The sequence below is a fragment of the Xyrauchen texanus genome, chromosome 13 (assembly GCF_025860055.1).
Source record: "Xyrauchen texanus isolate HMW12.3.18 chromosome 13, RBS_HiC_50CHRs, whole genome shotgun sequence".
NCBI classification, from domain to species: domain Eukaryota; kingdom Metazoa; phylum Chordata; class Actinopteri; order Cypriniformes; family Catostomidae; genus Xyrauchen; species Xyrauchen texanus.
Genome location: NC_068288.1, coordinates 43,857,200 through 43,872,980, shown reverse-complemented (window position 1 = coordinate 43,872,980; position 15,781 = coordinate 43,857,200). Strand labels below are relative to the sequence as shown.

The 15,781-nt window shown below is 37.9% G+C and overlaps 1 protein-coding gene across 1 annotated transcript; it reads left to right on the top strand.

The window, feature by feature from the left end:
* Window positions 1–1,145: 1,145 nt before the first annotated feature.
* Window positions 1,146–15,359, top strand: LOC127654439 (protein ILRUN-like). Its single transcript, XM_052141637.1, has 5 exons — window positions 1,146–1,411; window positions 2,661–2,815; window positions 3,051–3,248; window positions 3,922–4,226; window positions 12,607–15,359. The coding sequence occupies exons 1-5, from the start codon at window positions 1,254–1,256 to the stop codon at window positions 12,640–12,642; spliced, it is 852 nt and encodes a 283-aa protein (XP_051997597.1). The 5' UTR covers window positions 1,146–1,253; the 3' UTR covers window positions 12,643–15,359.
* Window positions 15,360–15,781: the final 422 nt, after the last annotated feature.

The window sequence follows — 15,781 nt, the reverse complement described above, 5'->3', positions numbered from 1 at the left end:
GTTTGGTGTTGTGGACAACGTTCCTAGTTCCTAAGCTGCCAGGTGATGCAGCTTATTGAATAGGTTGTATTGAACAGAGTGTACGAAATGCATTTGACCATTATCATACATGTTGAACCAGGGGCGGACTGGGACTAAAAAGTGTCCCTGGACTTCTGGCCCAGAGCGGCCCACCAAACCAAGCCTGCAACACACAACACCATAACTTTTCGTCTTTACCACTGAGCTACCCAGACCCCCATGTCATGCTTCATATGTTGTCTTTGGTTGTCACCATCATTGTGATTTGTATGTCAAAATCCACAGGAGGTACAGAAATAATGCACTCAAACAGAAATGCACTACAATGTGCAAGAAATTAAAAAATATAAGTCATTGTCTCGGCTTTACCTTACGAAGTTCATTGAGTGTTCACTCTGTAACTGATGCGGGCATGATGGAGCCCAGGGCATCTGCCTATTTCGCCTGTAGGATGGGCTGGTAATTGCCTAGCAATGGGCTGGCCCAAATTACCCAGCGATCCACTGGGAAAACTCCCGGTGCTCCTGATGGCCAGTCCACCACTGTATAGAACAAGTGGAAAGCCATCTAATGACTAGGGTAGAAACTACCCGTGAACAGGCTTGGTATTGCATTTACAAACAACACATCTTTTTTTTTTTTTTTTTTTTTAAGAAAACTGAAAATATGGAAAGTATTTTGACAGTCAACACTGCAAAAGTCTTAATTAGTATCTTTGTCTAGTTTTCACATAAACCTTCCCTAGTATTGTAAAAATGAATGAGACTATACACTGAAGATAAGTTATCTATGTATAAAACATATGCAGTTTTACTTCTCAGGGCAAGTTTACCATGTTTAAAGGATGCTTAGGTATTTTATTGGAAAACACGACACTAAGTGGATGAAATAATTTGTGTGTGTGTGTGTGTGTGTGTGTGTGTGTGTGTGTGTGTGTGTGTTACATCTACCATAACTATATACCATAGTGCTACCACAATACGTTTTTGTAAGGGATGTAAATACTTTACTACTATTGTAAAAGGATTATTGTACACTGAAGACACATTCGAATAGCAACAGCTGACGTCGCTCCGCACCACAGTGACGTCGCAAGTGACGTCATGCCCCGCCCCACCCGCCCGCAGCCATGCGTACTGAGCTTGTTGTCGGGTCGCTTGTTATGACTGGAGAAGGCCTCGGACTCAATTAAAACTTATCCCCCGTTCCTGCCCCGGGACAGCCGCGTGCTCATGGAGGGCATGGACATAGATCTGGATCCGGAGCTCATGCAAAAATTCAGCTGCATGGGCACCACGGATAAAGATGTTCTCATTTCGGAGTTCCAGAGGCTGCTGGGCTTTCAGCTCAACCCGGCTGGCTGCGCCTTCTTTCTGGACATGACCAACTGGTGAGTCTGGGGATTGGACTGCGGCCTAGTGGGAGTGCTGGGTCTTTTGTCAACATATAGAGTTTACTGCTGCGGCTTTCTTAATTTGAATCACTTAAATGTCAAATATAGCATTGAAATGACTGCTGTCGTGAGTTATGTTGAGTTTAAACGGATCTGAAGCGAAAGAGACAACAAGCTAACAGCTAGCTGTATGTTTCTATAGCCAGCAAATGTGCGCGTTTCGATTAATTATTATAAAACTATAAAAAGGTTATAAAAGCCATGTTTTAGATTAGTGAGCCATTTTAAAACGTTCTGATAAAATATGTCACAAATCACATATTTTGTTTTATTTATATCAATTGGCAACCATGTAGCTTGTCCGTAAAAGCTGCTAGCTACTACGTTGGCTGTGTCTCAAAACCTAGTGAGCTCCCTGAGCAACATTTTTGAGCATCTTATTGCTATTCTGCTGACTTGGAACGCGTCATTGAGACCCCAAAAATACTGGTTGCTTGAATTATGCTGTTTCAAAAGCGCTTACTATGCCCAAAAATGCTGTCTAGGTAGAGAGTTAATTATGTTTTGAGACACGGACTTTGTCTAATGTTGCTCAGTCACGACTCAACTAACGTATTCTGTATTTTTTTTTAATGCTAGTGAGATGTCAGTTTTATTATTAACTAGCAATATTTTCAAGTGTTTAGATTGTAAGAAAAATGACTTTGTTTGTTTGCCTAACCGGTGTGTTTACTGACAAGGGGAGGTTGTTGTAAAGTTTTTGCTCAAAGTTACGTAATGCACGAGTGTACTTGTATCTCACACCAGGTCAACGCAAGTTTGTCCCTTAATAATGGCAAATGAGACGTGTACAAACCTGCTAAAAATAGTTACATAATTAAATTCCATAAGAAATTTTTGAAAACCAAATGTGCATCCAGCCTTACAAAAAAAAAGTACTGTGAAGAAGGGGCATAGATTCCACGGGGTAACCAATAATCAAAACAAGCATGTAACACCCCCCCTTCATGCTTCAACCCCCCCCAATATTCAAGCCAAATCTACGCCATTGCTGTGACAGTGGTACCATGGTAAAGTGATGGTATGAGATGGTAATTGCATGCCATGTAACATGACCATAAACCTTGATACTTTGAGAAATGCCATGGCACTGAATGATTACCATATTCCTGCTACGGTCTTGACACCATGCTCTTGATAATTCAGTGCCATGAAACCTTTCTTGTTGATCTGTCTGTCTTATCAGGAACCTTCAAGCAGCTATTGGTGCATATTATGACTTCGAGAGTCCAAACATCAACACACCGTCGATGTCTTTTGTGGAAGATGTGACGATTGGAGAAGGGGAGTCAGTTCCTCCTAACACGCAGTTCACAAAGACATGGAGGATACAAAACACAGGTGTGTGTTTTCTAGGTGTCATCAAAGGCTGAAGTTTAACTAAGTAAAAGGTATGAGAGGCTGTGCTGTATTTGTAATATAGTTTTGCCTAAACAGTGTTATATTAAGAGGCAAAATTAATACAGATTTTGAGAATATTGTCAAAATATGGGGAAGTGACACATCACTGCCCTGTATTTAAACTATGCTCTGCTCTGTCAAACTTTGATGTTTTTTTAATCTGTATGCATTACAGGTACAGATTCGTGGCCGCCAGGTGTATGTCTGAAGTATGTTGGTGGGGATCAGTTTGGTCATGTGAACATGGTGATGGTGCGGTCTCTGGATCCTCAAGAGATCTCGGATGTGAGCGTGCAGATGCGCAGTCCAGCAGTACCAGGGATGTATCAGGGCCAGTGGAGAATGTGTACAGCCACCGGACTCTTCTACGGAGGTGAGGCGCTAATGATAAAAACAACAGTCAATGGGCCTTCTACACGAATGGCTATTTAAATTGTACCTAAAACTACTTGGTGAGTAAATTGTCCCATTAATTTGAATAGAAAGATTTGCATACTAATTCATAGCTGACTAGGTCATGGTCAAAATGTAATACTAACTCTCTGCATACTGTGAGTGTATATTGTTTATTGCCTAGCACTGTATAAAAACAATTGGATTTGAAAGAGTATTCATCGATAAACATTTTCAAACAGTAGTATGCTACAGTGTTGTGACTTGATCTCATTATGTTGCAAGTTTAATTCATCAAGTGTCATCCACTTATTGTAAAAAAAATTAATAATAATTCTTGCATTCTTTTGGAATAATTTAGCAATTTTGAATTTATCATATATTTTTGAATTCCATCTGACGGGTTAAGTAGAATTAACATGTATGGTTGACATTACTTCTGGCTCATTCGTCACACCGGAAATGCAATTGGACATGATCAACCATGTATGTTGTACATTTTGGCAGAAGTAGTAGGGTATACCATGTATAAAGAAAACTTCATACTACATACTGCCAAAGTAGTATGAAATTCTGAACATATCCATTAGTTCTACAACCATCTTTGCTGACTTGAAGGACACATTACTCACCGAAGTCCCCCTGTTGTATAGATGTGATCTGGGTGATTTTGAGTGTGGAGGAGGGAGGTCTGCTGGGCGTCACACAGCAGCTGTCCTCCTTCGAGACGGAGTTCAACACACAGCCACACCGCAGTCTGGAGGGAGACTTCAACCCCTTCGCCTCACCACAGAAGAACAAGCAGGACACCAATGAGGATCATCTAAAAGACCCTGGGGGCCCCTGGGAGGCCCCCCTGGACTCCATTCAGCAAGATCAAAATGGACTCAATCACAGCTCTGTAAATATTACACCAAATGGTCTCCAAAACAACTTATCAGTAGAGACTTACAGCCTGGTATGTATGCAGTTTTGAATATTTCATTTAATTGAATACCATGCGTCTTGAGATATACTGTTGGTTATCATGAAAAAAAGAGAATGGGAATGAGTAACGGCGAAAGATATAGCTAAAATGAAATTTATCAATATTTTTCAGCCTTTTCTTGATATTAATTTGCTCAGAATTGACTTAAAACGGTCAAATGCAATAAAACTGTCAAACTCAGTCAAAAATAATGTTTTAAGTTTTGATTTTATATGTCTATTAGATGTGAGTAAACAGACATATTTACGTACATAAAATCTTTTCTACATGATAAATGCCTGTAGGACATCCGTGAACATTTTTGAGCAACGACTCAAAGGAATCAAATCGAATCAGTTTGATTGATTGAATCATAATGTTTCAACTTTCAAACCCTCAAGCTTTTACATTTAATTTGTGCTATTGACTGTTTAAATGTGAGACAATTAAATTAAAACAACATCGCGTGACCAAGAGGGACTGCGTATTGGCCAACTCATCTTATGAGTCTTTAGCCAACTTTATGCTAACTCAAATGTTTGTTAAAATCATTGCAATATTTTAAATGTTTCTTGTTGTTCTCACCAACAAAATCATTGTCAGTACTAGGGGTGTAAATCGGATGTTTCATCACGATATGATCGTATATCGATTCTCCAGGCCTGACAGAAATGCGTACGGAGTACGGACGTGGCGACATGAGAGTATTTAAATAAAGGTACATTTAAAAAAAAAAATTATACCGATATTTACTCGTTGTATCGATAACATTGAATTGTTGGTTATTGGATCAATGAATCGTTACACCCCTAGTCAATATGTAGTAAATATCCAGTATATCCCTTGGTCCTTGGTGGGAGCTGTATTTCAGAATTATGAACTATTACTATTCACTGTCTCAGAATAATTTTCAACAGTCCACGTTTGTGAATATGATACAAACAATTGGGCCTTTTTTTCCAAAGAAAAGATTCAGTCCAGAAAACCAAGATTGAACTAGGGTTGTGCCAATGGACGATATCATCGTCCATTGTGATGGCTGACCAACATCATCATGTAGAGCCACCATCGTGATGCCACGCCCCCTTTTGCGAGTCTTGCTAGTGTGACTCACTAATCCTAGTCTCTTCTATAGTTAACCTAAAAACTTTGCAGGGATTGCTCTGTAAATTAAATTGAGAATATAACTAATGCATATATGCTATTTTAAATACTGTAGTATATGCCAGAGACGTGACGTGTTAGTCTGTGAAAATACCGTGTCAGGCAGGCTACACAAATATTGATCTTGACATTGTTAGCTTCTTGTCTTTTTTTACATGTCTTAACACTGTACATTTAGATTAAAATATTTTATGTTGTAGGCTACAAGAAAATAGCCTTTATTAATTAATTATTAGTAGTTGTAGAGTCTCAGAAAATCTTGCTCATTGTCACATAGCTCTTGTATACACTGAAGCGGCAGTTTAAGATAAACCCAGACCAGCGAACGTCAAATAACTTTTGTCTGGTTAATACATTTAAAGAAAAATTTCCTTGGCCATAAATCCATAATGTCAAATCAAATGAAAGAAACAAGGTGAATATGAATAACACACATTTATTAAAACATAGAAGAACAACAAATAAAGAACTAGAAATCGGGAACAACACTCAGACCGAAACTCGGCATTAACATTTCACTTATAATTAGCAGCACAATTAACTTCAGCACAGGCTACAAAATAAATTATGTTATTGAAATATTGTAAAGTGGTCATATGAACTACACAAATGAACGTTTAAAAAATAATATGCAAAATCGAATAGCTCACAGAACGGATGGCTGAAAAATGCGTAAAGAAGTCTAATATCTTTCACCATAGACCATGTTTAAATTTCGATGTTTCTGGCCAGAAATACCAACATATTCACTTTATCTGGTTTTAATAAGCTGGATTGGAGTAACTACACTACCCGCTGTGCTGAAGACCCTCTCTGATGGAGTACTGGTAGCACATATGCACAGATATTTCCGTGCTAATCTTGCCATGAACGGAAACCTTTTGTCGTTCGTTTTCCACCAAGTCAGCGGGTCCTCTTCCCCATCAATGGCCATTTCCTGCAGGTACATGGTCATTTCTGCCTCAACCTTTTGCTCATCAGTGAGTAAAATAACGAAATTATAGTTTTTAAGTGGAAAATAGTATTTATATAAAGAGATATATTAAAATAAAAAGTGCACAACTCTTCTTAAGTGAAAGCTAAAAAAAAAAATGCTTCACGTGTCGTGCAACCTACTGATAAAGCGCCGACGAGTCATTAGTTGGGTTAGTAAAATAACGAAATTATAATTTTTCATATACTTTTTGAAAATTATATGAAATTATATAATCCCCCCGCCCCACCCCACCGACGATATCATCGTCCCATCGCGATGTTTTACTGTCAACATCGTCAACTGCCAATTTAGGGGACATCGCCCAACCCTAGATTGAACACTCATCAAGTTTTTTCACCACCCTCTCAAATCTTCCTTTCATGCCAGAAGTCTAGATTTGAAACCTCTCAGTGTGCTGACTACTGTGTAGACTCACATAGAAGGTCATGAAATGAAAGAAAGGCCCTTCCCTTTCCAACAACATGTCACCTTTTTGTTCCCTGCCCTGTGTTTTGTGACAACTAACTTAAAAAAGCACATTGTGATGATTCACAGCATTTGGTTACACCTTTCCTCATTCTGTGCACATGTGATACAATAGCCATTTATTATATTCCAGACCCAACCAGATGCTTATTGTAGTACACTATCGGTCGAAAGTTTGGGTACACCTACTCATCCTTTATTAATACTATTTTATATTTTTTACTATTTACTAGATTTAAACATCAGCACTATTTATATTTGTCAACAAAGATAATTTCAAGCATTTCATCACAAGCCTTTAAATCAAAAGATTTCTAAGATCATGAGAAATGTAAATTCAATCAAGTGTGTCCAGACTTTTGACAGTGGGTGTTTTTTTTTTTTTTACCGGAGAATAGTAGAAAGTTATGATCGGTAAATTTCCATCTAGAACATTAAAAAGGTCGTATTGGCTCACTGCTTACATTATTAAACCAGCCTATTTCATAACATTTGTTTTCAGCAGATATAAGCATTTAAAATCTACAGTCAGAATTGTTTTTGACATGATTTACTGCAAAAATTTTGTCCAGTAAAATTTACATTCACATTTATGCGTTTGGCAGACGCTTTTATCCAAAGCGACTTACAGAGCACTTATTACAGAGACAATCCCCCCCGGAGCAACCTGGAGTTAAGTGCCTTGCTCAAGGACACAATGGTGGTGGCTGTGGGGATCGAACCGCCAACCTTCTGCTTAACAGTTTAGTGCTTTAGCCCACTACACCACCACCACTTCTTTCTGGAACGAGAAGGCACCCTTCCCCTCGATCTGATCAGTGCATCTAGCTGTGTTCTAACTGCCGCTGATCATGACTTTGCAGGGTACTTAAAAGGGAGCACAATCCATGCTTTAGGGTAATTCCAAAAATATTTTTAAATAAGGTTCACTTAAAAAGGAAGTTGATAAATGACCGTTCTCACTTTTCAGCTCTTTGAAGCTTTCACATTTGAGGGTCTTTAAGGTCTGTAAAACAACAAAGGACCTCTTCACATCATTTCTGCTGCCAATATGAAATAAAAACAACATTTGTTTCTACTACATCATCCAGAATGCTAAAACGCATGCTTATGTGTTGTTTATGACAGAAAAATATTTACACACTATGTGAATTCATCCAAAGCGACTTACAGTGCACTTATTACAGAGACAATCCCCCCGGAGCAACCTGGAGTTAAGTGCCTTGCTCAAGGAGACACAATTGTGGTGGCTGTGGGGATCAAACCAGCAACCTTCTGATAAACAGTTATGTGCTTTAGCCCACTACGCCACCACCACTCAGTACTTAAAGGGTTACTTCACCCAAAAATGTAAATTCTCTCATGATTTACTCACCCTCATGATATCCCTGGTGTGTCTGAATTTCTTTCTTCAGCAGAACACATTTTTTTTTTCTTTCAAAAAAATAGAAAAATATCTCAGCCCAGTAGGTCCTTAAAATGTTAGTGGATGGTGATCCGACTTTTGACAGTCAGCATAAATGTCATCCATCCATCCATCCAGCAGTTAAATGAATTAGTCAAACAATTGCTTTTGATGCACAAAAGATCAATGTTTAAGTACTTTTTAACTATAAACCATCGCTTCCAGTCAGCAGCATGCGTAATCGCGTTGGCATGTTCACGCGAGAACTGAAGCACGTGCGACACGGACACATTCCGTAACAGCAGTGCTGTTTTAACTGAGTAGGAGGAACAGAAGCTTGATTTAGAGTTGTATCAGTATGTTTTTTACTATGGTGCATTTGTATGTCTTAACCGAGAGAAAAACTTAAGATTATGTCCGTAACATGAAAACGTGAATTCGTCACACGAGGGACCATGTGAACTCAGTGCTCTCGTGAATGCGTATTCTGCTGATGACCGCAAGCGATGGTTTCAAAGCAATTGTGTCACTTTAGAGGGCTAATTAGTTTAACCGCTGGAGTCGTATGGATGATGTTTATGCTGACTGTCTTGACATTTCTGGAACTTTAAAAGTCGGATCACGATCCACTATCACTTTAACTACAAAAGTCTGTCTTTGGGCTGTGACCAATGAATACATGGTCTGTGTGCACTTCAGGGAGAATGGGTGAGGTGACGCTCTGCTCTGTGTGAGCTCGCATGATCAGAGTGGTTCATGTGTATTGTGGAAGTAAAGTTCTGCAGGTTCACACAATCACGCAATTCCAAACATTTTTAACCTCTACAAGTTAGTATTTAAAAAAAAACACGACACGGTATCTGATTTCTGTTTAGTCATCAAATTTTAGTCATTTATTTGCACATGAAGAAATGTTTAATATATTAGGAAGAAGGAAATAACAGTACACACAGTAGTCCAGCAACCATGTTAGCGATCAATTTTTTTGGGATCTACATCACCTGAAGCTGTTTGGAAAGTTTAGAGTGCGTCTGGACTGTGGTCTGTGTAATTCTTCCTCTCCTCAATCAGACACGAACTGCAGTGCTGTTCTCGCATTTCATCATTCAAGTTTAATGTGATATCATGTTACGTTAAATGAGATTAATCGACTTTTCGACGAAGAACGTTTTTGTCGACAATTTTTTATTATCAACGTTTTCGATAATGTCGACTAATAATTTCATCCCTACACAAGATGCTGGATCTGCTCAAGTTTTGAGAGGTTTGTTTATATAAAACGAGATATGTGCATATTGGCATACGGTATATTATATTAGTTTTATTGATATTTACCTTTTTATCATTATACAAGACAATTAAAAGTTACAGGGAACATGAAGAGAGACAAGGAGAATGAAACAGGCAAGCACTTTAACATTATGAGGTCAAACACGTCTGCCGTGGCTCTGATTGCGGGCCGTTTAAATGAGACACATAACAACAAAATGAATTGTGATTGGTCTTTGAAATGTCTCCGTTACTTCAAATGCAAGCTGGCAATTTTCGGTGCCCTCAAGAAACAAATTGGCCAAACAGGAAAATGTATTGGATTTATCAGCCTTTGCGATATACAGTTGAAGTCAGAAGTTTACATACACTTCGGTTGAAGTCATTAAAACACATTTTTTAACCACTCCATAGGTTTAATATCAGCAAACTATAGGTTTGGAAATTAGTTTAGGACATCGGCTTTGTGCATGACACGTAATTTTTTACAGCAGTTGTTTACAGACAGATTGTTTCACTTTTAATTGACTATATCACAATTCCAGTCGGACAGAAGTTTACATACATGTTAAATGTGCCTTTAAGCAGCTTGGAAAATTTCAGAAAATGATGTCAAGCCTTTAGACAATTAGCTTCTAATAGGAGGTGTACTGAATTGGAGGTGTACCTGTGGATGTATTTTAAGGCCTACCTTCAAACTAAGTGCCTCTTTGCTTGACATCATCGGAAAATCAAAACATACAAGACCTCAGGAAAAAAAAGGTGTGGGCCTCCACAATTCTGTTTTATCCTTGGGAGCAATTTACAAACGCATGAAGGTACCACGCTCATCTGTACAAACAATAGTATGCAAGTATAAACACCATGGGACCACGCAGACAACATACTGCTCAGAAAATCAATCCTAGGACAACAGCAAAGGACCTTGTGAAGATACTGGAAGAAACATGTACACAAGTATTATATCCACAGTAAAAAGAGTCCTATATAGATATCCTGAAAGGCTGCTCAGCCAGGAAGAAGCCACTGCTCCAAAAACACCATAAAAAGCCAGACTACAGTTTTCAAATGCACATGGGGACAAATATCTTTTTGGAGAAATGTCCTCTGGTCTAGTGAAACAAAACTTGAACTATTTGGCCATAATGACAATCGTTATGTTTGGACGAAAAGGCACAACATCCCAACGATGAATATTGGGGGTGGCAGCATCATGTTGTAGGGGTGCTTTTAGGATAGACTGGTGCACTTCACATAATATATGGCATCATGAGGAAGGAAAATTATGTGGATATATTGAAACAACATCTCAAAACAGCTGCCAGAAAGTTAACGCTTGGATGCATACAGGTCTTCCAAATGGACAATGACCCCAAGCATTCCTCCAAAGTTGTGGCAAAATGGCTTAAGGACAACAGAGTCAAGATATTGGAGTGGCCATCATAAAGCCCTGACCAAAATCCGATAGTACATTTGTGGGCAGATCTGAAAAAGCATGAGCGAGCAAGGAGGCCTACAAACCTGACTCAGTTACACCATTTCTGTCTGGAGGAATGGGCCAAAATTCCAGCAACTTATTGTGAGAATTTGGTAGAAGGTTACCCAAAATGTTTGGCACAAGTGAAATAATTTAAAGGCAATGCTACCAAATACTAACAATGTAAACTTCTGACCAACTGGGAATGTGATGTGAGAAATGAAAGCTGGAATAAATAATTCTCTCCACTATTATTCTGGCATTTCACATTATTAAAATAAAGTAGTGATCCTAACTGACCTAAGACAGGGAATGTTTTGTACAATTAAGTGTCAGGAATTGTTAAAAACTGAGTTTAAATGTATTTAGCTAAGGTGTATGTAAATTTCTGACTTCAACTGTATTGGTTTACCACTAATTTAAATATATTTAAATTAGCAATTAGTGGTCGCTATTTTGGCAGGCAGCACAAGGGGGACCTTCACAATATTAGGCAGGTGGTTTTAACATTGTGGCTGATATGATATAATATAATGCCTATATTGTTCAAAAGTTGAAAAAATTGTTATTCATATTTTTTTTTTTTAGCTATATCGCCCAGCCCTATATAGAAGTACGCCATCCTGAGTTGTGTGTCTTTGGGATGTGAAGTCTGTAACTAGCATTACAGTGATTGTTGAAGAGGCTGGTAAGAGAGATTACCTCTCACCACAAGATGGAGTACCATGCAAACATTTGAGCTAAAAATTTAGAAGTGTGATTAACCAGCAAAAAGAGTCACTGTTGATTTGCCAAAAATTAATGACAGCAAACTCGTTGAAAAAATGTGTTCTCTCTAGTGTAGCCTTAAAATATTCCAGGTCTTAATTTAAGTTACAGGCTATTTGAGATAACAGTAACCTGAGGGGCTAAAATTTATGTAAAACTGGATGGTGTTAGTGGAGCTTGCAAAGTAAAGCATCACCATTATTGTTGCTCATACTTGTTAAGGGTGTAATTTGTCCCAAACCATTTGTACCACAGACATGAATGACTAATCATGCAGTTTGTTTCTTAACTGTCATATTTAGGATTTTCACCTGGCAGCTGATAAAATCCCATTTCTAGAAACCTAAATGTCATACTTGTGTGGTCTCTAAAGCACAAACTGGTAATCAGAAGGTTGAAGGTTCGAGCCCCATAGCCACCACCATTGTGTCCTTGAGCAAGGCACTTAATCCAGGTTGCTCTGAGGGGATTGTCCCTGTAATAAGTGTACTGTAAGTTGCTTTGGATAAAAGCCTCTGCCAAATGTATAAATGTAAAGGTCTTATGACTTGGTAGCAACCATCTCAATATCCCTAGCGACCATGTAGCAACATGCAAAATAAACACGAAAAAATAAAAAAACTCTGAACTTCTTGAGCAACTTCATAGCAATGCTCTGGCAACCACACCACAACAACCCAACGTCATGATGACTAATTTTGCACTGGCAATCACGATTTTTTTATTTTTTGGCAGAAAATGTCAAAATCCAGTTACAAAGAATCTAGTTTTTCTTTTGTTTGCTTTTACATTAGATCTTTATCTCACTCTTTCTCATTATCCACAGGGCATTAATGGACCCTTCCCATTCGGGCAGTCTTAAGGAACAGAATCCACCTGGTAGCTCATCGGAACTGCTGCATTTGCCCTTTTCTGGGGTTCAGTGAGAGGAGGAACAGATTTATTCTAAAGACTTGGTGACCCTCCCTTCACCCTGATGCATCACAACATCACATTAAAGTGTGGACAGATCTGTTTGGCTCCAAAATCACTATTCAACCAACACTGACACCCGAGATACGCATGTGTGAATGCTAGATTTAGATGAGTGCTAGAAATCCTAAAGAGATATGAATAATACACCGTTTTTGATCTATATTGTCACATTGCAGCAGTAAATTCAGAGGTATGTGTGGGTGAATGGATGAATGTTTGAATGTTTGAATCTCATGAAGAAAATAAAAGGGGGGGCGGTTATATTTTGCTTTAGAAAATGATGCCTATTGAGGACCAATAAAATTATTTGCATTGTTATAATATTTTATGACATTTAAAACATTTTCTACAATTATCTTTTATTGAACTACCTAATTTGATCCAGATATTTGAGTTTTTGTTTTTTAAATATATAATATGGTTTTACAGTGAATTATACTGACGTACCATGTTTATTTTAAAAATTAAAACCAGTACATCAAATACTAGCATGATTTATAAATACTTCACAGTATTGTAGGCTTCATTTTCTTTATGCAAAGTATTTTTTCTTGTGTCTTTTGATTTTAGGGTGAAATGTGACTGGGACATGGTCTTGACAGGTTTCGTGAGATTCACCCAAATATGTGTGCGTGCGAGTGTTTCAACCATGCGCAAAAAGCCATCAACAAAGATTTAATGCCTGTTAAGTAGTTTTATAATTTAGATCAATGTTCTTTGACTTTACAAACTCAACAATTTCAAGTAAATAAAGGTCAACATGCCTACTTGGAGGTTTAATTGTGTAATTGGTAGATTTCCAATTCTCTGTCATCCACTACAAAATTGTTCTTGAAATCTGCTTTTGGATCAGTAGAAATCCACAACTACCAGTACTGCATACATGAGCACATTATGCGTCATTTTATTGCAATATACAACTGTACTGCCATCACACAAGTCAAATGATAGCTGTTGTCAGAGATGCCCTCACTATCTTGTTGCTGTTCTCATATTTGTTTACATTTATGCTTTTCTGAGTTATTGAGTGCTGATGTTGGTTTCCATTCATAATAATTCATCAGATATAATAGCAAGCTGGAGATGTGGCTTTGGTTCCCTTGTTTACTGGCCTAAGAGTCCATAAGCACATCATTGGAATATTTTCCCAATTCATATTTTCTGTCATTCATATAGACCTTAGATGGTAGTTGTCTTAAATGAAGGTTGAGCTGAGGGTGTTTTAATGTGGGAGAGAGTAGGAATTGGTCCAGTTAAAGGAATATTCCTTGTTAAATAGAAGTTAAGATCTATCAAAAACACTGGTGACACAGAAAATAGTTTTGACTTGTACCTTAGTTTGTAAAAACTCACACATGCACTGTCAGTTATGAACTTAAAATGGAAGTCTAAGGGGGCAACCGCTTGCCCCATAGATGTCCATTGTTAGTCCATTTCTCATCACCCTTTTGTTTTACTGTCTGAATGATTTTCTGTGGTCACAGATACTGACGAAAGAGCTTAACTTGCATTTAACCCAGAATACTCTCTTAATTTGAATGCCCTTGAGTAATAACTGAATGTAAGAAATTGTCAATTTTGAGCTCAAAAGCTTCAAAACATTTGAATGCGTGAAAAAAAATGTGGAATTATTTTGGTTTAAATAGTGCCTCTGTATTGATGGAAGCCTCTTGGATGTTTATATCTTGCTAAATATATCTGAAAGGTCATTTTCCGTAAACTCACCGTAAAGATTAAAGTCTTCATAGATCATAAACGAATCAAATCTTTAAAAAAACAGTCCCCCATAATGCTTTTCTTTTTATTTGTCCATTTAATAAGAGACAAGTTGGGTCATGCAATTCAAAAATAATCACCTGGTAACCTAAAGCAGAATGCAAATAAAGGACTGACATTATTATGTCAAGGCACAAGAGATTTGTGCAATCATGTCATGTGAATGGAATAGTCAGGCGTTTTTTGTCAAATTCCCCCTGAGTTCTATGCACTTGGAAGGTTTTGCCATTAACAACACCAACATAGCGTCCAGATTTGTTTTATTTACTGTGTGGCTTCACTTTTACATTGCGACAAATCTATGCAGTGTTTTAAGGGACAGTCCCTTCTATTTTTCAAAAAGTTGCACTCAGTTAAAGCATAAAAGTGGTAAATGCTCTTGAGGCTGGTCGCCATTTTACATTGTCGTAAGGACTGATGAAGACTCTTCACTTAGAGCTCGGCCCATAGACGGCTCATTGGATGATGTCATAGATTTATCATTTAAGTCTTTAAACTGTTCATTTTGAATGTCCTCATCCCAAGCACTGCACACATCATAGCCTCCTTCCAATTTATAATTACCCTCTGGATTTTTATTTCTATTTTTTGTGTTGCTTATGCATGTGAGAAGTGTGATTGATTCATTACTGCGTTATTGTCTTTTTTTCTGATTTCTCTTTTTTTTTCTGTTAGATCTGTTGGGTTTTCTGCACCGTGGCATGGTGTATGATTGAGATGAGAGTTTGCATAGTCCTATGATAGCACAGTGAAAAATAAGATATGAAAAGCCTTTTCCTGTATGTACAATTTGAACATTTGTATGATTAAATTAACAGTGAAACAAAAGAGTATTTTGTTTGAATGTCTTCTGCTACATATTTGAGGGATATGATTGTTAAAGGAATAGTTCACCCAAAAATGAAAATTCTCTCCTCATTTACTCACCCTCATGTGTAAGTCATGTGTATGACTTTCTTTCTAATGCAGAATACGAATTAAGATTTTAGAATTTCTCTGCTCTGTAGGTCCTAAAGGCCAAAGTTTGCTTTGTTTACTTTGTTAAGAAAGTTTACTACGTCCGCATTGCTGATCGCTCCACGCCTGCATGCGTGATATACATTTAGTCATAATGCAGTCCACACAGACAGCGCACCGGACAGATTTTCTAGACCTTTGCACGCGGTCATCTGCATTTCCGGCACTGACTCTACTGCAAGAGTTTCACAATAAAAGTTGTGGTGGGCATGTGTCAAACGTGTTCATATTCG

Excerpts from the sequence above, each read along its gene's own strand:
- LOC127654439 (XM_052141637.1), top strand. The coding sequence starts at position 1,254 with ATGGAGGGCATGGACATAGATCTGGATCCGGAGCTCATGCAAAAATTC. Across the intron at positions 2,816-3,050 it reads ATGGAGGATACAAAACACAG|GTACAGATTCGTGGCCGCCA; the intron begins GTGTGTGTTTTC and ends TATGCATTACAG. Across the intron at positions 4,227-12,606 it reads CAGTAGAGACTTACAGCCTG|GGCATTAATGGACCCTTCCC; the intron begins GTATGTATGCAG and ends CATTATCCACAG.